Below are 22,630 nucleotides of genomic sequence, written 5' to 3' on the forward strand. Positions count from 1 at the left end.
TTAAAACGCTAAAATTTTTATGTAGAAGTTCCTACTTATTTTTGAATAGTTAAGTATTTTTTTTAAAATTTTGCAAGACTTTATGACCACTATCGTCCAAGAAAGTATGGCTCGACTAGCATTGAGAATTACTGATGAATAGAAAAAATATTGTGTGATTACAACGTGTATCCTAATCTAACATTTTGAATTTAAAACTTTTTTGGTTACTGTATTAGAAGTCAAAATTTATTTTAATCACTGCATTTTTAATTCAGTCAATTTAATCGCTACGCTGTTAAAAGTTAACAATTTTAGTCACATCCTTTAGTATGCAGTTTATATATTATCCATTAATTGAATAAAATTAAGAAAAAAATAATTTACAAAAAACTTAAAATTCATTTTATAAATAAAAATATTGAAGAAAAAAAAAGAATTAAGAGATTGCGGGCATGGGGGGAAACTTACAGAGGATAGAGCGGAAAGCATTTTGGCTCGGATTTAACTTCGTTGTTGAAGAATTCAGGAGCAGCTAAGTCTAGTTCTTTTGGGTCACCGACATATAATCAAAGCAAATCCATTGAGTTAAAAAAAAATGTGGCCCTTAAATTGAAACCCAATTCGATATAACCTTTATTATTATTTTTTTGGTAAAAAATCCCAATATAACCAAATTAAGGCTCATTTGGAAATATTTTGAAAATGACTAAAAACATTTTTAAAGAAACTGTTTTTAGATTTCAAAAGCACTTGAAATGCTTCAGCAAAAAGTCTCAATTATGTGTTTTTTGTAAGAAACACTTTTAAGTGTTTTTTTTTCCTCTCTCTTTAGAATTCACTTGCAAATTTACTAAGAATTGATTCTAAAATATTTTTGTCAAAAATGCTTTCAACTATTTTATGAGCATTTCCAAACGAGCCATAAATATAAGATATTTGATTAGAATAGACATATAAACCTAACAAGCAAGTAAAGTGCAAGTGCAGTAGAGACGTTGGGGGAGGAGTGGTAGGACCACCACTCTTTGTCTAATGCATTGTTCAGGAAGAATCTGGTAAAGTGGCAAAAGGTATATCCAATTGAGAGAAGGAAATGATGAGACCCTCCAATTTGGAAGTACCATTTTTTCTGCTGGTTTTTCAAGTTTTAAATCCAGAGGGCGGAAAAGCTTGTTGATGATCATGAAGCCGGCAAAGTTGTTCAATTGGGAATCTCTTCACCCGGGCCCATAACTGATGGGGACATTGCTGTATTAACACCCATGGGCCCTTGATTTGAATTGGATGTGGGGCCATGATTTCTTGGGCCCAAGCTGCCACTGTGCACGAGCTATATGGTATTCGAGTGCAAGTGGAAGCCATGGTTTTTGTAATTTTTGTTCAGTAGTCCGGACTACTCAGTAGTACGAAAAATGAACGGTTATAATTGAATTGAGAAAATATTATTTTTAAACTACCAAAAAATATACTATTTTTAATTATTTTCCAACCAAATGGATATAAAATTAGACTACTATTCAGTAATAAGGAAAATGAACGATTATAATTGAATTGAGAAAATACTATTTTTAAACTACCAAAAAAAAATACTATTTTTAATTCTTTGCCAATCAAATGGATATAAAACTGGACCACCCAATAGTCTGGACTTTTGAAGACTTACCCCGATTTTCGCTTGCAATGGGGAATGAATGTAAAATGAAATTTCGACAAAGTTGCCTAACTAAGACAACTTTCATGTAGGAGAGCAATTTACATAAAGCATCATGTTTTAGTTCAATAATATGATGACGTGAAGAAAAAGAAAATTACACATAACATTGCATTATTGGACCAGAATGTCAAAATAGCGATGAACTCTTTCGCATGCAAGTCCTCCAAACACTTGGTGGGATGAGTGTATTTCGTATCCCGCGTAAAGTGATACACATCAACTTAATGAAGAGAGAAGAAACATGGTCCATGTCTAGTAGGGAAGGGTGAAACCACCAGTAAGATAACATGACACCAACTCTTACTTTAGGCTCAGAGCAGTGATGTTGCTCCATGCACATAGCTGTATATACCGCAGGTCAGAGGAGCTGGCAATGCATCACCAGGATATCATAACATAATGCATCACCGGGATATCATAACGTTTGCCAGTAACTCACGTAACCTTTTCTACGTCTTAGCTTCTTTCTTTTGTAGACTACAAGATCTTAGTAACAAACAAGAAAATATTTGGGGGAGGGGGAGGGGGAATGAACATAGAAGAGCAAATACCTCATTCTGCAGACAGGTTACCATACTGCCATGGGTTGAATTCAATTGATGTAACATCAACCGTATCAATGGAGTCAGAGCTATCAATTGAGGCTCGGTATTCAGTGTATTTATTGTTATATTGATAGACTTCCAAGTCACCCCAAGGTGTAGGTGTAACTTCCTCTGTCAAGTCAAACCATCTTGGCCTAAACTGATGCTGCTTGGCCTCTCGCTCTCTCTTTTCAGCTCTCTGCCTCTCCTCCAATCTGAAAAGAAGAAAACGGCAATCAAAGGGACAATCAGTTTTTCGGGGGAACAAAGACTCAATATGCATGATGACCAATTATGTTAAATTGAAACAAACTGATGGAAGTTTTGCTAAAAAGTTCCAACACCATCTGATTCCTTAATGGAAATAACACAAAATCCTTTTTTGTTTACAGAGAGAGAGAGAGAGAGAGAGAAAGCAAGACCTGCCCTTTTCTGCACCGGATTTGGACAGATCCCCCTTCTCAAGTGCATATCTATCAGGCCGCAAACGAGAGTCTGATGCCAACAACTTTTTAGGAGCAGTGTCAAAGCTATTTATTTTATGTGCAAAATATGTGTACTGAAATTTGTCATTCTTTGGAACATCGGCAACATGCCAAACCTGCAGAAAAGATAAATGTATACTCTTCAGCATCTTGCCCAGCGAACTTAATTGAAATCATAAAAGGTATGATCCACTTTAAAATAAGGTTCCAGAAACAGCGAGCCTAGCGAACAAACTACTCATTATCTTATTGAAACTTTTGTTTCTGTACCAAAGGACGCAGCTGAAACCTGACATACAAATACTAGTGACGACTTTCACTAAGCATGAATAAGTAACACGCTTTTACCACACTGGTGGGACACTAGTTGTCTTAATTAATCACACACTATAATTGGTTATCCAAGAAATAATAGCATCAAAATCTCTTACTTATGGTCAATATATGCGTGCGTGTGTGTGTAATGTGTATGTGGGCGTGTGTGATTTAACTCCAAGAAAGTAAATGCACATGTTGCAGATTAAACTTAAACCGCCTGTATAAAAAAAAATGTCACGGCCAGAGATTTCACCCTTTCCACAGCACCTACTAGAAAAATTTAGTACAACAGACAGATTCCATGAGTAACCTCTTTTAATTCTGTGCCTGGAAGGGGTTCCCCTTCCAAATCACATGGTTGATAACTCAATGACTCGTTCCATTTCCCAGTCATCAATATCTGAGGTTCCTCTGCAGCATTATAAACATATCCATCCACTTCATAGCGGCCAGCTCTGCAACCAAATATAACTTTTAATTGTACACCACTAGCAGGTGACAAGTGACACAAAAGAGAACGGATAACTACTAAGATGATCGTATTCACTAATTTTGGGAGCTACCGATGGACATTAAAAAAGTGTAACAAATCTTTTCTAATTGTAGTTGATTGTATTGGGATAGATTATTTACAGATCCAATAAATCATTCAGAATGAAGCAGCCTTCTTGACCTTGTAATTTATAGTGACATTTGAAGCCATACATTAAGAGAAAAGGCAGGGTCCAAAATCTATAGAACATTGTAGATAGTTCTAAGCCCTCTAGACCAAAGAATGTACCGGCAAGAATTAACAAGGCTACAAAACAATTGAATAATTCATAGACAAACGAGCAGATATTTCATGGAATTCAAAGAAGAAAATATACCCAAACCAGCCACATGGCTGAAAATATATCACAACTTTGTCCCCAGTCGTCAGATTGGTCATGACCATCTCCCCTGGTGAATCAACCCATGTCCGGCCAAATATCAAGTTGTTTACCTTTGTGGGAGGCGGCACTAAATCTAAGACAACACCATTTCTTTTAAGAGTCACACGTGTTCTGCAAACAAACCAATAGTACGCAATTATATATATTTTTCCAAAACTTCCAGCTTAAAACGATTAACAAGATATAGGAAACATGATGATGGTAAATAAAAGTACACTTGAAATTAATAAAGTTTCACAAAACAAACCATCTGCATCAACAAAAGTACAAACCAACAAATTGAATCGACAAACAAATGTCCATAATAAAAAAAAAAGTTCACCTAATATCTTGATATATGAGTAGCCATGTATTGATATAAAAATACAACTCTTATAAGAGCAAAGCTAAAGCAGGTCAATCCCTCACTAAGAAATAGCTTTAGAAATTGCTCAAAAAACGGAACAAGAGGGATAAATGAAAACCCTTCTATTCACACACGGTAATGGCATCCAAAATGCAAACTACAATGTTTGGGAGAACATAAAATAGGTTCACAACTAAATATTTGTTAAAAGAAACATGAAAGCAGTGTATTACCTTCCAACAGGGTAAACATCAAGCGAATTCCCTAAAAATTTAGTTTTAAGTTTTGAAGTCACATCATAAGTGAAATGCTCATTCTCTGCATGCCCAGCACTCATTGGTGGATGATGACTCACCTGGAATAATGATGTATGATGAATCATTTAACATTATTTATAGTGTTAAATGGAAGACAGAAGAACATGCAAGAAAAACTAATGAGGAAGCACTTGAAATTCTACAAATGATTACTCAGACGTATAAAATAGCTTTAGGGTTGGTCCATCTCTTGAAGGTTCCCAAAAGATCTTTTGCGAAGTTCTCACAGAAAGGGTCTTTTTGGAGAGGTTCTGAAATCAACTTATCCAGGAAGATGGTACTTTTACTTATTGAGTAGGGCAAAGGTCTAACGACCTCAAAACTCTCAAAAGCTCATACTCAGGACAACTAAAAGACTTAGGACAGTGGTATCCCCCAAAAGCTCACCTGCTCTGCAATAAATGTTACCCCTGAGTGATTAACCATTTCATAGGTCTCCCCAAGGATAGGGTTGAACGGCTTCCATGTCCGCTGGTAGGCATAGTAGACCGATATAGCCCATGATGCTGCAATGAATAACATACAGTCATGCAAACAGTAATACTTGCACACGAACCGCAAAAAAAATTCAAATGAAAGGCACTCACTGGCAAACGCCAACTGCATATAAGGATCCTCACATTCATCAGCGCGATCCAACAAGTATGAATACTCCATTAACTGTCACAGACATTGCACAATTTATACAATAATCAACTATAAATACAGTGTGCATAAAATCCCAGGCATACCAAACTGTGCAGATATTAAGTAGCACAAACCTCAGCCATCTTCTGCAACATTGTCATCGGCTCAAAAATAAGTACAGGAAGAGTCACCATTGATGTCACATCTGAGCCAATATACTTCTGCATCATCCTCCAGTAACTATCTCGTTCCTTAAACAGTGAAAATGCAGAGAGCTCAATGTTTCAGGATGAATAAGCCATGCAGGCTAAGAATAACGAACAGAATTTTATTTTTGAAGAATAAAAGCAGAAGCGATGCAGTTTATTAGTTAATGATAGGATGCCTATCACAATGGCAAGACCACCAAGATTCCACAAGCTTTGCACTTTAATTGCCGGATTAAACATGGAAATGGCAAATTACAACACCTATATATATATATATATATATGAATAACAAAAATAAAGACGACATGCCTTCCCGAACAAATAGCCAACAAACATATAAAAACACAGTTGAAATAGACAATACTCTAACTCCTAACAACCCACTTATCAGCAAGAAAATGGTAACTAAGAGAAACACATCCCTTGAAAGATAGAAAGTAGAAACAAAAAAATCATTGTACCTCCTGCTTCCATCTTCCTCTTTGAGCTTCCTCCTCTGCATCTTCTTTGCCTCCCTCTGGATTGATGACTTCCACCCCTTCATAACCAAGCAACCTAAAAGCAGCAGGAGAGCCAGATTCTCAACCAACAGAACTCACTCCTTAATAAAATATCATAAGGACTAGGGCATATTTTTCATAATTAGTAAAGTACACAAGAAAATGAATGTAGCGCACAAAAGTACAGAAAAAACACCCAGAATATAAGTAGCACGATGACGATGAACATGAAAGTTATATATATAATGACTCAACCAGATAATTAATATGATGCTTACTCTCTGGTATATCAGGAAAATTCATTATAATTTTAAATGCTTTAAAAATATAAGTAAAATCAAGTTTGTACCAATATCTATAATAAGTTAAGAATTTCATTCCCAGTTAGAGACCTGCCTCTTTAATAACTAGTGGAGTATTATCCAAGGCACCCTTACCTAGCAAGTAATAAGCACTTCTTTGTTCAAATACTTTATAGCAAGAGAATTATGTTAACGACTATAACATGGAAGAACCATCTAATACTGGCCTGTGCATAAATATCAAAACTACATGACCAATTCCTTATTCAAATCTAAGTTTGTAGGACCCTAATGATCTTAGATCACATGCAAACACACATACACAGAGTACTTGTTATAATCTCCAACATAAGACGTCTCATCAGCTGATTAAAACACTAGCTCAACTGTCCCCTAGTAAGGGAGACACCCGAGGCTCGATCAAACAAAAAAAAGAGGTAAAAAAAAAGAGGTAAAAAAAAAAAAAAAAAAAAAAAAAAAAAAAAACCTCTAGCTCAAGTGAAAAATCCAACTTGTATCGTAATTCAAAAGCAGATACAAAGACCACATTGTCTCTTAAACCCTTCTAAACCAGAATTCAGTATCCTTGGTATGATCACTAATCAAACCACGAAATGCTACTTAGCGAAAACCCAAAATTTCCATTCACTATCCTTGTTACGAAAACTAATCAAAACCAAAACTTTCCATTCAACAATTCACTATACATCACAGTCATCAAATGCAGCCCGAAACCCCGAAAGAGTGACACATTTCGGTAAAAGAGTTGGACCGAATCCGATCACATGAAAAATAAAAAATTCACAGCTCAATCAAATTACAGAACCTAAACCAAACCATGAACTGATTACGAGTATATCTACACAGGAAACAAACAATCAGGGTTTGACGAAGACGGCATGAGTTCAATTCCAAAGGAAGAAAATTTCAAGTGTAAAAATGAATTACGAGAAAGGAAGAAAAAAGCTAACCCGCCGACGGATCGGTGCATGGCGTTGCCGAACATGGAGAGGCCAGAACTCATGGCTGCGAAAAAGCCCTTGCTCTGATCCTTCTCTGGGCTACCCATCTCTCTCTCTCTAGATTCTGTGCCAAATGTTAAAAGCCTAATTCGAAAATTGGAAAATGAAAGGGAAGAAAAGTACGAAAAACAGAGGAAAAGCGTACGGAAAATTTGCCAATAGGATTAAGAAACGAGGAACCTAGAAACGGAGAGAAGGGAGGCAGGTGGGGGTAGATCTGTAATTTCAGATAACAGCGAGGACCTGACGCACTGGCGATCAGTTTTGGACGTTTGACGTCTCATTAGTTAAAAATAAAAACTTCACTAATTTAATAATCAACAACTACGTTATGTAACTTTAAAATTTAATTTAAATCCTAACATAGTAACATTATTCGGAAATCAAATCATTTTAGAAGCCTTTTAACAAAACACACGAATTCTAAATAGCCATGTATATTTTTACGAAAATACTCTCAACTTATATTCAATATAAAGTCATATATTATAAAAATGTAAATCAACTCGATACTATATATTGATACTGCATCAATGTATTGTTGTTACTATATCAAAAATATTATTGGTATTGTATTAATATGTTGTTATTATGGTATCAATAAAGTTAGGGGTATTTTCATGTCTTTATATAACCATTTTGGCAAATTAGTACAAATGAAGTATTAGTATACTTCTAGATGATATTGTGAAGGTTGTTAAGATTCGAGCTGTTCGTATAAATTATTTTGTTTGATATTTTTCTTTGTTTAATGTTGTGGTTTTGTTTAATGTTGTGGATCCATAATGTAAATATATCGTTCATTCTATTAATAAAATTACCAAAATATTTTGCTCGGTCTTGGACCCAAATATAAAAAAAGGAATTAGAATAAGATCAGAATTCGATTTCTTTCAACGTGACGTGAAATTGAGTTAGGAATAAGACTGACCTACTTGATGAGAATAAACGGTGTCGTTTTGGGCGTTGGTCTTTTAGAACAATCTGGATACCCAACTTTACCAGCAGCAGCACCAAACTACTTACTCCCACCCAAAAACCCAATCGCATCAGATCTACAGCGAAGCTCTTCCATTTTTCTATTCAATTATTTATTTTTCAAATTTAATCTCTCTCTCTCTCTCTCTCAATCTCTCCGCCCAAATCCAAAACCCTAGCGAGCTCTGATCGTCCCTCTGCAAGTGCGGCAGAAACCCACTGAATTGTGTGAAGGTTTGGGGCGGATTTTATTAATTCCAGTAAAAGTGTGCGCTTTTTCGAAGCATGAAAGAAGGTAAATCAGTGAAATTGAACGGTCAACAGCAGCAGTCGCAGCAGCACCAGAACGGTCACTTGTCGCCGTTCAAATTCGCCAAGTTGTTGGATCCGGAAGCTACGTGGGACAAGGTACTACAACTTCCCCATCGTTGATCACTGTGATTTGTTTGGTTGCCGGGAAGTTCGATGGAGAACGAACTAGAAAAAGAAGTTTGAATCTCGGGTATCTATTGAAGCATTGCAATTTATAATGGGTTCCTGAGATTTTGGAATTTAAGGGCAATATTGAAACGCTCAAATTTATTGAGTATAATGAGCAGAAACTGTTGGGGAGGATTAATAAATTCTGCTTTGGTTAATATTTCGCATGGCTTTCTGATTGCCCTGTTGGTAACTTTGACTTGAATGATTTACTTTGTGTGTTTGTGTATGTGTGCAGGATCAATTGGGAGATGTCTTGCATTGGATTCGACAAGCAATGGCCCTCGCTTGTGGGCTGCTGTGGGGTGCAATACCGTTGGTCGGAGGTATATGGTTCGTCATGTAAGTTGATGGTTGCACACCTTCTTCATTGCTTGTCACAGTTTCCATTTACTCGACGCCATCATTGTTTTGTGTTGCTTATCGGTGATCAGCTCGTTTAGCGAGAATACTCATTCGGATCATTAGGAACCCATCAAATCAAATCTTAGGCTGGAATCTCCCAATGGAACGTTGTTAGCCTAATGCTAAGAAATCAGTAGTAACGGACTTTAAAACTTGTTTGGGGCTGCCGTTATTTGGATTGTCAAAGATAATTACAATTACGCGGAGACTTAGATTCTCTAGGCTGTAGGTGTTACTTTCAAAACATAAAACAATTCATTCATGATTTGTATTTAATCGTTAGGGGTGTTGAGTTCAGAAGCTTATCGCTGCTGAGAATCTTAATAGCCTAGATGAACACTAGTGGATTCTAATTTTAGAAAGTTGTTCTCCGAATCGACATATTAAATGAAGAGCTAGTGAACTATTTGAGTCTTGCCTTCTTTGGGGATTATGTGAAGAAGCCATATAATGTCATAGAGCAGTTACAGCAGCTACCTTATTGAAACGTATGCTAGAAGAGTTACCCTGTTAAACTTTAGTTTTTGTAAATCATATTGCTTGACATGGTCTTGGCCTTGGTGAGTTCAACTGTAAAGCTGGAGCATTCATCAAATTGCTTCTGCAATATTGTACTTCTCAAAAAGAGATAATTGCCGTAACTTGGAACTCAGTGCAGACAGTTTTCAGTTTACTGTACCAAGTTGATAGGTTTACGCAGAGTTTCAGGTCAAGAGAAAGGAACATGTGCTCAAATTGGATGTCATTACTTCCCACATAATCGTTTTATCTTTTGATGGTTTTGAGTTTTCACTAATGTAGCATATGCTTCCACTGTCTTCTGATAACATTTTTCTTTTTCTCAAAATTATTGTCATATATAATCATTTTATGGTTTTCTTTTTTTTCTCTCACAGTTTTCTGGTGATATCAACTGGAATTATATATGGCTACTACGCAATGATACTAAAGGTTGACGAAGAAGACTTTGGTGGTCATGGAGCTCTTCTCCAAGAGGGGCTTTTCGCTTCTATAACTCTTTTTCTGGTAATTTTCATACTTTTACGGCCTCTTACCCCTTGAGAAATTACCACCTTGTATAAATTAAGATTAATCGGTTTCCTTGAGTCATTGACCTTTTTCTCATATCCCCTTGTTTCTGTTTTTCAGCTTGCCTGGATTCTAGTATACAGCTTGGGACACTTCTGATTCGCTATCCATCCATTATCGCCATCATTTCCATTGCGGTGGTGTTCACCTATAGGACTTTGGTTGCATGAAGAACGATAACCTTGGATACGATGAGAAAGTTCCCTTTAGAAGTCGTTAAGTCATTACTGTTTCCTCGTTTCTTTATGATTAAGCAAACGTTATTAGCATGGTGATTAGATGTTCGGGTCAATGTTCCTTCAAACGTCCACGCAATGTAGCAATGTCTGGCCTGCACAGAACTGATGATAATCAAAATTGTTTTGGCAGCCGCAAATAAAAGTACCTGCAAGCATTATTCTTGTAGATTTAGCTGACAATCATTTATGTGCTTGAGCAATTTTTGAGTGTGACGAGACGATGCGCAGAGTACGTTATATGCAGGATTTACAGTCGTTATGGAATGTATTGCTCAATGAGTAGTTTATCTTCAAACTCGGCCCAAAAAAATGGGGCACCGGTTTCACGAAAAGCAGGAACAACTTTTGTGGTTAGTCCCAAAATTTGGATGTGAAACTTTGGGAGTCTTCATTTCAGCACAAATAAACGAAAGGCATCATATTGTCAATTTGGACTAAACACGCAAATAAGAATTTATGCAATCAGATCGACAATTTGATAACGTAATATGTCATATTTTATTCAAAATGAACATTTCCATTAGGTGGAACTCCCTACTGTATATACCGAACAATAATATCAGAATGCGATCGAAGAAACTCAGCTGTCGAATGACCAATGACAATAACTTGTGAGAAATACATTCGGACTGGCTCTATTCAGGTAAGAATGAGGTTTATTACATTATAATTTGGAAAGAAGATGACTTGAATGAATTGTCCTACTGTATATAAGCTTCCAATATGCATTTGTCCTTTGGAGTTCGAAGACATTTATAGCCGTCTTCGGAGTTGGCTTCTGCCTCTTCGCGAAACAAGATAGATACGGCCGTAGACCCATCTTCTACCGAGTGGTGAAACAGATTTCTGCACAAAAATAACCTCCAATGTAAACAAAAAACATACTCAATGATTTGATTCTATAAAATGGCAATGGAACATATATCTTTTCGAACTCCTACATCCATTCAGTAATCAGAGAACCTATCAACATTTCAAAAACATAAAAACGGAAGTATCAACAGAACCAAGGATTTGACCCGGGCAGTTTAGCGCCATGAGAAGAGCGAAGGAGGCACTTTCCCAAGTGAGAAAGTGAGGCCATTTACCACAAAACCTCACAATACCTAAGATACACAACGTGGCAAGAGCGATGCTATATATATCACATTTCTGACATATCTTACATAAGCAGGATTGACTTCCGTAAGAGATATGATTAGCAATGTTTTAAATAAATGTAGTTTTATTGAAATTGCCAAGAATATTCGGTGCAAGAATACTTTCCAATCCTGTTCAGTTACCCTTTACAGAAGCCATTTACAGTAATAGGTTCTGGGTGTGTACTGGTTAAGATTATGAATCCTCAATTAAATTACTGATATTTGCTTTGGATTTTCTCATAATTGTTTTCAGACCTTTACAAAATAAGAACAAATGTTAAACATATGAATTTTCGGATGTGAGAAACAAAAGAGAACTAAGTTACCTCAACCTTGGTACGGAACTCTAACAAGCATTCACACACATGACAATTTGCTCTATGCGGTGAGTTATTAGACTGATCGGATTCCACAAATGCAAACACCTACAGAAAGATTATGTTGAAATCAGAAGAAGAAAACGGATGTCTAAAAAATTAATTGTTTTTAGAGTTCTCAGACTGAATCAACTGACCTCATCGCCACAATTTGGGCATACCCCTTTTAGTGCCACTAAGTCATTTCTCCATAGGCCTTTAAGTACTTTAACTGTGAAAAAGGTCACTTTAGAATATGCTGACACTTCAAACAATTATAATATCATTGAAAGTTATACGTATTCCTAATCGATACCCAACACCCACAGTACATAGCAAAAGAATTTGACATCATATTTGAAAGAAAAAAAAAAGGAAAGAAAAGCAAAATTCCACAACATCTAAAATTCTTAACGCTTTAGAAGAGAATGAATGCAGGTTTACTTACCGGAAGCTGATCCAATTGGGTAACCGATAACACAACCCAGTGTCATGAAGAGAATGGAATTTAGAATGGAAAGAGCAGACGCTTGGTTTATATAAGAAAATCCCGGATTGAAAGCATCTTCATAAGCTAGTCCCACAGAGTAAACTATGGGCACAAGACACGCTGAAGTGCCAAAAGCAAGAAAGACGATCCAAATGCTCGCTAATGCAAAAACCTGTGATAAATCTTCCTGCCCTACATCCATGTCACTCAATATTCAAGGGGAGAAAGAATGACAGAATCCACTTTTTCTATTCACCAAATATCATAGCATAACAAATGGTCCAATAACAAAAACAGTTTGGTTTATAACTAACGTCGCAGTTGGTAACTGAGCCACATACATGAAGGGACGATTGTCAACAATTGATGTATGTAATTCTGCACCAAGTCTCATGAACATACATCAACACTGACAATCATCCAAACGTGCGAGCAAACACTTTGTTTGCTTATTTAACCAAATGAGTGGCAAACTATCAAATCCCAATTACCCTAACGTCAATTCAAGCATAACTATACTTTCATTTCCTCTTATCTTCCCATATTTTAAAGCAATATTCATGAATTAATGCCAAAATTAGAAACAATACTTCAAAAAAAAAAAAAACTCAATAAAAACCAATTACCTCAGCATCTGCATAAGTTGATTGTCTCCTAAGACTACAACGTGGGTATTTCATGACGCATTTCGAGCCGTACCATCTTAGCTTCAACTGTTCTTCCAATCAATTGCAAAATTTGTCAACAACAAAAACCAAAACTTGAAACAAAAAAACATTGGCCTGTCAAAAATCTATGAACTCATAAGTCACAGAATCATACCTCTACTCTATCAAACATGTCATCAACTATCAAAGGGTCGCCACTGTAATACGCATCACGTGCCTGCCACGTGCACCACCAATCAATCAAATTTCAAAATTCATCCAAACCCAGAAAATTAAATTTAGTTAATTGCTGGAAAAAAATATGGAAGGGGCTTACTTGGCTGTAGAGGGCTTCGAGGGTTTCCTTGCTGGCGGTTTCGATGGGGCCGACGTAGATACAGTAGGGGCCCTCGGCGAGGGTATCGCGGGTCGTCGGATAGTTACCGCCGGAGGAGATTCGAACGGAGAACGGAGCTCCGGCGGTTCTAGGGTTTACTCTGGACCCCACTAAGCGCGGAGTGAAGGAGGCGCTCGTGGCCGCCATGGAATTGGAGCTGAAGTAAGCGGTTGAGAGAGGGGAGAGAGAGCGAGAGAGTTTGGGCCACGGAAATGGTTTTGGCGCGTAAATATCTGGGTGGTTTGATTGGCTGTGGTTGGTCGGAAACATGGAGAGGATGCTTTTCAAGGCGATACGCGACGTCGTTTTCATGAAAGAAGGGACAAAGCAAAAATGGAAAATTAAAAAAGACTGCGTTTGCCGGGAGTCGAACCCGGGTCTATTGCTTGGAAGGCAATTATCCTAACCGTTGGACTACAAACGCTCGCTGTTAAGTTCGTTTCTGAAAAGTTACTAACTGTTAAATCTTGAAACATTGCAAGTTAAGAACTTTGCACAAAAAATTGGATTATTACTCACTCAAAAAAGAGTTTGTGTATACACAAATATTTTGAATTCCTTACCTAATGTATGGTTAGTGAGAAGGGTTAGGGCTGGTATAGCATTGTTGAAATTATTTTAAAGGCTTTTTAGCCAAAATGGTCATTGAGATTTAAATAATCCATCACTTTGGTCTATGAGATTGAAAATCAATAGAAATGGTCTCTGAAATTGTCCACCATTCAGTATTTTGGTCCTTCTGTTAAAAACTCCGTTAAGTGTCCCAGAGCTCTTGGCCAAAAGTTGGGGCAATTTTCAAAGCTTCGTAACTCAATCATTTCTTAACCAAATTCGACCCATAATATATCAAAATGAAGATAGGAAAATGTAGAACAATATTATACCTATATGGAAGCCCAATGGTTGCTGGAGATGGTCGGAAAATAGCCTGAAAGGTGATTGGTCTGTGGAAAAACTGAAAAAACTCGTCGGAAACTGGATAAACTTTAAATGTTCATAAATTTTTCAATACTCAACGAAACCGAGTGATTTAAAACGAAAATCATACTTCTTGATGAGACAAAGAGAATGGTACCTTTCTCGACAGCTAAATCGCCGTGGTTTGGCCGAAAAATGGCTCGAAAGTTGGCAATCACTCGATTTTGTTGAGTATTGAAGAAGTTATGAACGTTTAAAGTTTACCCAGTTTCCGGCGAGTTTTCCAGTTTTCTCACAGACCAGTCACCTTTCAGGCTTTTTTCCGCCCATCTTCGGCAACCATTGGGCTTCCAAATAACTATAATCTTGTTCTACACTTTCCCATCTTCGTTTTGATATATTATGGGTCAAATTTGGTTAAGAAACGATTGAGTTACGAAGCTTTGAAAATTACCCAAACTTCCGGCCAAGAGCTTTGGGACACTTAACGGAGTTTTTAACGGAAGGACCAAAATAATGGATGGTGGACAATCTCAGGGACCATTTCTATTGATTTTCATTATCAAGGACCAAAGTGATGTGTTATGCAAATCTCAGGGACTATTTTGGCTAAAAAGCCTATTTTAAAAGCAACTTGTTAAAAAAGATGAGGTTCAAATTGTGTTTTGTAAATTAAAAAAAAAAGTGGTTTTTGTCAAAATCATGGGTCCAAAACAGCAAAAAGCAGAAGCAGCTCTACCTCTGCTTTTGAAAACAACGTTTTTTTTTCTTCCCAAACTAGCCCTTAGATGTACACAGATTCTTTTTTCTAAAAGTTTGAATTTTAAATGCATGATCTTCGTTGACAGTGTGATCCAGATTAGTAAAATTCCACTCTTTTTATTTGGCAAAGGAATATGGAGTACTTTGCAATGTGATTTCAACGAGTGAGTTGTTGTTGCACTCTAAACAAGTCATCTCACACTTTCTTTGTATAAATATAAGAGAAAAATTGCATTGTGAGAAGTGTATGACAACTATTCTAGAGTTTTAGTGACAGTTCGCTTTCGAGGAGCATGTATATTGAAGATATATTGTTCTTGCCAAAGTACCAATGATGAAAGTTGAAGCTCTGTGATTCCAAATACCAATAATTTGAGAGTGAAAAAGAATAACCCTACAAAAGAAGGGGAAAAAACTACAAAACAAAAGTTAATGCACACTACACCTCTCATCTGCCTAAGGCAAAATTTAAATACGCTGTCTCTCAAAGAAAGGATCCCACTCATGTTCCTCCACAGTCCCAAACAAATTGTACTTCCAACTCACTTTCTCTGCATAATCAAAGCTTGTGTTCTTCCCTTCTCTCATGTCCTTCCTAATTGTTTCCACTCTCTCAAGAACCCCTTTAACCGCAATGTCAAATGCATCGTCAAGCGTCTCCAATCTAGACCCTGGATCCGCGTATATCACTCTCGGAATCAGCTTCACAACCTCCTCTCTCATCTCGTAAACTTTCTGCCTCGGAATCTTTTGCAGTGTCGTCTCAATGCTCACCTTCCCGTTTTTTATGTCGAATGCTGGTATGAGGACCGAGTATTTGGTGTAGTCCTTAGGGAGGTGCCATACGTATTGGACGTATGCGGACCCTGGGTGGAAGAACACCGGAATGCAGCCTGCGAGGATGGAATCGAAGATTGATCTTCGGGTTAGAGAGTCTCCGGGAGGCTGTAGGCAGAAGACGGAGCCTTGGAACATTTTCATGACAAAAACAGGCTTGTGGCACTTGTCCGGACCAGTTGTGCATTCTAGGAGCTTGCATTTTCTCCTTGCTGCCCTGCATTGGTCTATGATTTCGTTGCGGATTGAATTTTGGAGATTAGGCCTAGGACCGCCTGCGAAGGAGAACAATATCCGCCGCTTCTGCCTCCTCATTCGGTTTTGCCATTGGAACACCTCATTGTCTTTTGAAGGGTGGAAGTATGTTGGATATGGTATGGCAAAGTCATTGCTGTTCCAAGGGCTGGATTCTATTGCCAACATTGTCATGTTTTTCGATTCGGGCAAAAGCATAAGCTTCGTCCCCCACTCCGAATCCTTGTCAGTCCATCTCCGAAAATCCCATGTAATTCTTCCTGCCACCATAAAATGATCTCTCCCCCACATTTTCTTCCACTCTGGTTTTTCTCTCAGCCATTTCGCAATTTCAAGTGAGCCAGAATCTCTCGTGGATATGCTCGATCCCCAAAGGTAGCGCGCCACGTCTAGGCCAGCGTAGTAAGGTACGAAAATTGCTGAAGCTAGTGATGAGTTTTTTGTCAAACAGTTGTACTGCTTCATTCGGCTGTGGAATATGACCTCTAGCAAGAACTGATTTGTAGCAAACCAACCAGTGTTTGAATAAACTTTTTCCAAATTGGAAAGACGGGGACCAAGGCCAAAGTTTGAAGCGAGCTCACACATGTCAGTCCAATTGCTAAGTGAACCACATTTCTTCAACAAGTCCTTGTTAAATTTGCTAGGGATGTCATGAACATATATGTACTTACCTGTGCATGATTCAGAAAAGGATTCCGAATCCGATTCATCCCTTTTATCCAAATGTTCTTCTGGCTCATCCTCTTCATCCCCGTTCTCAGATTCAGCTTTATTTTCTCTAGGATAGCGCACTTGGTCATTACGGTCATGAGGCTCTGATTCCTTCTTAGAAAGGTGCCCAAATTTTTCAATGCCGTGTTCTTCGATTCCAAAAACATCTTTCGTTCTCAAATTAAAAACCCCACCACTTCGGTCATTGAAAACGATGTTCATATGACCTTCATCTCTTGTTTTTGTATTCCTACTTTCATTGGTTTCTTCAGGCAGAGAAACCGAATCACCGGAATTTCCAGACTCATTAGCAACAGTAACAGAAATGTCGATATTGTGATTACCTAACAATGCAATCAAGCTCTTTCCTACCATGAACTGCGAGTGGTATACACAAAGCAATAGAAACCATATAAGGAATGAGGCACATACAAACCAATATTGGTTGCGGCAGGCTGCGAACGTCACGAAAGGCCTTCCCATGTTTTCACGAAAGGCCCTCAATCGTAACCTTTTTCGATTCGTCGTCGTAATTGTCTCCCTTGTGTAAACCTTGGATCAATGAAAATTAAGAAAACTCAATGGAACAATGTGAGAGGTACAAGAAATGGAACCAACCCAGGTAAGAAAAAAGGGAGAAAAAGAAACCCCAAGAGGAATATCAGAAGATTAATGGTGTTTTTGATTGGAAAAAAATGAAAATTTAATGTGGAATTAGATGCATTTGAGAAGCAAGAAAATGAAATGCATGGGATCCGAAAAGGTTTGCATGGCATGAGTTTCTGCAGAAGAAATTAATGTCCGGTTTGCTTGGAAAGTGGACTGGAATTTCGAAGAGAGAGGGAATGAGATCTAATGGGGGACGTTGCTAAACAATTCATTGTAGCGTTCTAAATATACACAATACTCAATCAGTTTCTTGAAAAACCATCACACTTCATAGAAATTCACTTCAAACTTAATATTTTAGCAAAATTATTTTGTTCAACAATATTTTTAGAGTTTAGTTAGTTCAACATTTGGACTTCGTTATTTAGAATTAAGTATCGAACTTGTTATTTAGAAAAGCCGAACTTGATACATTTTCACTTACAAATTAAAAAAAAAAGGTATTATTAGACTATAGCGGTATTGAATAATATCAAATGGATAGTAAGTTAATGAGAATTGGTTAAGTTGGTAATAATAGTTTTCTTTACTAGATCAAGACCTAAATTCAAGTCGTGTTAGTATGTCCTGACCCGAAATGGAGTAGACTCCCTTCTTTCTAATTTGTTTTTTTTCACCAAAAGAAATAATATCCAATGCCAAATGGTAAATATATTAATACTCAATGTTTTATTTTTTTTAACTTTTACAATGAACAACCAACATTTTAATTTTATCGAAGTGGTCAACCAGAAAAGCCGAAATACATAGTACAAATTTAGTTTGTTGTTTCTCTTCTTCGAATTCTTTATCCACGCTCTATAAAATTAATCAATTTAAGTTCAAGAAAACCATGTAAACTTGCATGATAATAAACAATTCAACGTATTATTGCATGAATATTATAAGCAACATTCAAATTAAAACCTATCATAAAATTGACTATGCAAATACTAATTAATCAAAGAAAGTGTATGAAACAAAGGATCATTTACTACAATGGTGAAAATAAGTTGAGTCTTTGTATGAACGTCCAACCAACATTTTAATTTTATCGAAGTGGTCAACCAAAAACGCCCAAATACATGGTACAAAATTAGTTTTTTGTTTCTCTTCTTCGAATTCTTTATCCACACTCTATAAAATTAATCAATTTAAGTTCAAGAAAACCATGTAAACTTGCATGATAATAAACAATTCAACGTATTATTGCATGAATATTATAAGCAACAATCAAATTAAAACCTATCATAAAGTTGACCATGCAAAGATTAATTAATCAAAGAAAGTGTCTGAAGCAAGTGGTCATTTATTACAGTGGTGAAAATTATGAAAGCGCTCAAATTCCGTTGGTGACTAATATAACAAAATCTATCGTTTGATAAAAAAAAAAAAAAAAGTGTCTGAAAAACTAGCATGCACGAACATTAATCCAAACAATTTAAACCACCACATATACTATAATATAAACCTATGCTGGCTGACACACCCCGACCGAGATCAGGGAATGCTGGCCGTCACGTGGAAGTGACGTAACCATGTGCACAGTGCGGAAGCTAATAAATAATAATAAAAGTACGAATAAATAAAAACCCAGCTATACACAAAGTAAATAACATACATGTGCAAGCGTAAGTGTGAGAAACAAAGTTTAGAGCACGGAAGACCTAATGCAGTCCGGGCGAAACAACACTAAATAAACACACAAAAAGGTGGTCCTACACTGGTGATAATCTGTCAGATAAGCCGGGAAAATCCTTTGGGGAGCCACCAAAAGTGCTAGCCAACCTAGAACCTGGAGGAGCGCAAAACAGAAAGCGTGAGTGGGCAAAAACAAAGCTTTTCAAAAACCATTTCATAAACAAAGTTCTAACTCCTTGCCGTAAAACCTGTATACTTCCCAGAAAATATAATATACATATATATATAAATCATGCTCATAATTATGCCATGCCAAATGCCTCGAAATAAAATGCAAGTACTCAGGTAATGCCAAACAATGCCATGTAATCTGTCAGCCGGAGTCACCTAACGTGACCTGTACGGCTGAATCTAGAGCTCAAATCTCTAACTCACTGATTATACCTGCACACGAGTCAGAACCACCTCAAGTGGTCTGTACGACAGGACTGGGTGTATAATAAGTACGCTTAAGTGCTACGATCACGTGAAGACTGAGCGAATAATTGCGGGTCACATACGAGTCGGAACCACCTAAAGTGGTCTGTACGACAGGATTGTGCACCTAACTTGGATCCAAGATGAGCGTGTGGTGCGGGAGGTGAACATCACGTAAAAGACTGTGCCCAACTCTGGGCGGGAGCACTAACATCGGGGGTGCAGGTTATAAGCTCTCTATGCATCTCAAATCACTACTGAACATAAACATAAACCATAACTTACCTGACACTTACCTGTGCGTCCGCAGCACCAAACATATGTATATATGCAACTAATAATGCAATTAAATGGGTAAACATAATGCATGGCATAAAAGCGTATAAACGTTTCGTTTCACTTTCTGGGAAAAACATAAGTATATAGGTATATACGGAAAACCAAAAGCCCACTCACTAGTAAGTAGAAGGGTCGTAACCTCCTTGCCTCGAGTGACCGCGCTCGTCCTCGGGATAGGTCTCACTTATATACGAAACAACTATAAATACGTAAATTTTAAAGCACATAACCAACAATACGAAATAACTTCTCATACAATACTCAAATGGGGTGTATGAATACACCAACGTGATCTACTCAACCTCATGAACATCCCCATATTTTTAAATTAATTTTTCGACGCCGCACGCGCCCCCACGCGCCGCCCACGCACAGGCACGTGCCTGGCACACTGACGGCGTCAGTTAACGCCGTTAGGAATATTCCGTCCAAACTGACGGAATATTCTATCATCTTCTTCAGCCAACCCCCGGCGCCGTCGCCGGCGTCGGAAAACCAGGAAATTTTCAAAACTTCGTATCTCACTCGTTTTTCAACCAAATTTCACAAAATTGGTACCAAAATGAAGCTTACAACAAGAGAAACAAATCCATACCACTTTCAAGCACTAAAACCCATGGAAACTCGCCAGGAAAACACTACCAACTCTGGCCAAACCTGCAACTCACGATCCCGACGTCCAAAACCTTCAAATGAACCACCCCGAGCCTCCTAAGGACCTCACCAACCTTCCTACAAGCTTGAAATTCCCAAAAACACAATAATTAACGTGTGCATAAACAGTGACCAAATCGGGGGATCCCGAGTTCGACGTGAAAACGAAGGTATCCTTACCCGAAATGGGTATGGTTGAACTCCTAAGGACCTCACGAGCACAACTGTGTAACTTGTTTCCTCGATCTATGAAGATTTCAAGGGTTTTGGGTGGTGTCCGTACGAAAGGATAGGAAAGGGAGAGAGAGAGGGACTCGGGACAGATAGGGAGAACAAGAGAGAGGGATGAGGGATGAGGATGATGATGGATGTGTGGCTGGGATGCAACCAACCAAGAACCCAAAACAACCACCCAAACAACAATTATCCATTAGGGGCAAAACCGTCATTTCATCCCTACGGTACGAAAAGTCCAGGACAGGTTGTCACACTGGCACTTCTGTTTTTTTTGTTCTTCCTTCAATTTTTTATTTTTTAACCTGAAATTCTGTGTTTTGTTTCTTAAGCCTGCAGATGCTTAACCTAAGGTGGATATATGTCTTAATCTGCAGCCAAAAACAAAGGATAAAATGATTTACATAGTATAAATAAAAATTTAGCTATAATCTCTGCTGCCAGTTCTGTTTTTTCTTCTTCCTTCAATTTTTTTAACCTTAAATTCTGTGTTTTTATCTTAAGCCTGCAGATGTTGGACCTAATTAAGGTGGATTGTATGTCTTAATCTGCAGGCAGAAACAAACAATAAAATAATTTATAACAAATGGAGTCTTCAACTCCAATTACTTGTTTGGTAATGTGGTTTTTCTAATTCCTAAACTATCCTCATTTGGTAGGGTAAGTAATGTAATGGCGTGACGTGATGGGAAGGTTTGGACATTACTTTTCCTTCCATTTCCTTCTTTGTTCAAAATTATTCAATTAATCAAATTTTGTCAAGTACTTGTTCCACCTTAAAACCAAAAATCATTTTCCATTTTCAAACACCTTGGTATACTTTTGGAATTTCTCAATCATCAAGTCTTGAAATTATTACCCAAAGAAGATCCGGCTCTGAGATTTTAGGTTTTGTGTAAGACTCAAACAGAGACCCTTATAAGGTCTAAAATTTTGGTTGTTATATATATATATATATTTCTTTTTTCTTTTTTTTATTATGTGTAAATTGATATAACGCAAAAGAAAATAAATAAAAATGAAGCATGGTGTGGTGGTTAGGTACCTATCTGCATCCCCTATGTTTTTGGAATAGATAAGAATTGCGAGAACACTTACACTAAGAGTTTAATCTGGTTAATAGATGCACCTTTAGGTAGAATAAAATTGTAAATCAAGAGTCTCTCGAACTAGAGGCCCTGTGTGATGGCACTACTTACACACCCTTACAGTCGGTTGTTCCGAAAGAGAGCATTTGCGTCATGCAATGAAATTAGTTTGGAAATTAAATATGAGGGGGTTGCCAAAAAATAAAAAACATAGCAAGTTACCAACTTTACATGTAACTAGAGTGATGTCGATGTTGAATACTCAAATGTTGAAAGTGTTCACATGCTTGATAATAGTTAATACACAATTTTCTTTTGACATCACTTGCTACCTACTCATGGGGAGTGGTGATTTAATATTTTTTTCTGAAGATTAAAATAATAAAACTATGTGACTTTGTTGCAATGATAAAAAATTTATCCTCACACTCGAAGTCATAAAAAACGCTCTATTGACCAGAACAATCTACAAGCTGCAAACACGAATTCTCTCTTTGCG

At 37.3% G+C, this 22,630-nt stretch overlaps 4 protein-coding genes and 1 non-coding gene across 5 annotated transcripts; 1 reads left to right on the forward strand and 4 right to left on the reverse strand.

Annotated features, from left to right (window-relative positions):
* Positions 1-1,775: 1,775 nt before the first annotated feature.
* On the reverse strand, positions 1,776-7,529 carry LOC137715853 (oxysterol-binding protein-related protein 3C-like). Its single transcript, XM_068455203.1, has 10 exons — positions 7,291-7,529; positions 5,979-6,072; positions 5,443-5,559; positions 5,269-5,341; positions 5,069-5,187; positions 4,598-4,719; positions 3,953-4,129; positions 3,394-3,538; positions 2,703-2,881; positions 1,776-2,495 (listed from the first exon to the last, which is right to left on the reverse strand). The coding sequence occupies exons 1-10, from the start codon at positions 7,386-7,388 to the stop codon at positions 2,249-2,251; spliced, it is 1,371 nt and encodes a 456-aa protein (XP_068311304.1). The 5' UTR covers positions 7,389-7,529; the 3' UTR covers positions 1,776-2,248.
* An 817-nt stretch (positions 7,530-8,346) lies between these two features.
* Positions 8,347-10,694, forward strand: LOC137716050 (uncharacterized). The gene is made up of 4 exons (XM_068455443.1): positions 8,347-8,727; positions 9,038-9,141; positions 10,101-10,230; positions 10,354-10,694. Exons 1-4 carry the CDS (start codon positions 8,605-8,607, stop codon positions 10,390-10,392), a joined length of 396 nt encoding a protein of 131 aa, XP_068311544.1. The 5' UTR covers positions 8,347-8,604; the 3' UTR covers positions 10,393-10,694.
* A 423-nt stretch (positions 10,695-11,117) lies between these two features.
* LOC137714266 (uncharacterized) lies at positions 11,118-13,876 on the reverse strand. The gene is made up of 7 exons (XM_068453517.1): positions 13,505-13,876; positions 13,343-13,405; positions 13,147-13,233; positions 12,479-12,707; positions 12,189-12,262; positions 12,001-12,099; positions 11,118-11,378 (listed from the first exon to the last, which is right to left on the reverse strand). The coding sequence occupies exons 1-7, from the start codon at positions 13,874-13,876 to the stop codon at positions 11,286-11,288; spliced, it is 1,017 nt and encodes a 338-aa protein (XP_068309618.1). The 3' UTR covers positions 11,118-11,285.
* Positions 13,877-13,916: 40 nt separating this feature from the next.
* On the reverse strand, positions 13,917-13,988 carry TRNAG-UCC (transfer RNA glycine (anticodon UCC)). Its single transcript has one exon. It is a non-coding gene; the product is annotated as a tRNA-Gly (tRNA).
* A 1,724-nt stretch (positions 13,989-15,712) lies between these two features.
* LOC137714765 (probable xyloglucan galactosyltransferase GT11) lies at positions 15,713-17,533 on the reverse strand. Its single transcript, XM_068453897.1, has one exon. It carries the CDS (start codon positions 17,531-17,533, stop codon positions 15,713-15,715), a length of 1,821 nt encoding a protein of 606 aa, XP_068309998.1.
* Between the last annotated feature and the right edge of the window lie 5,097 nt (positions 17,534-22,630).

Source organism: Pyrus communis, chromosome 14 (assembly GCF_963583255.1).
Source record: "Pyrus communis chromosome 14, drPyrComm1.1, whole genome shotgun sequence".
Lineage (NCBI taxonomy): Eukaryota > Viridiplantae > Streptophyta > Magnoliopsida > Rosales > Rosaceae > Pyrus > Pyrus communis.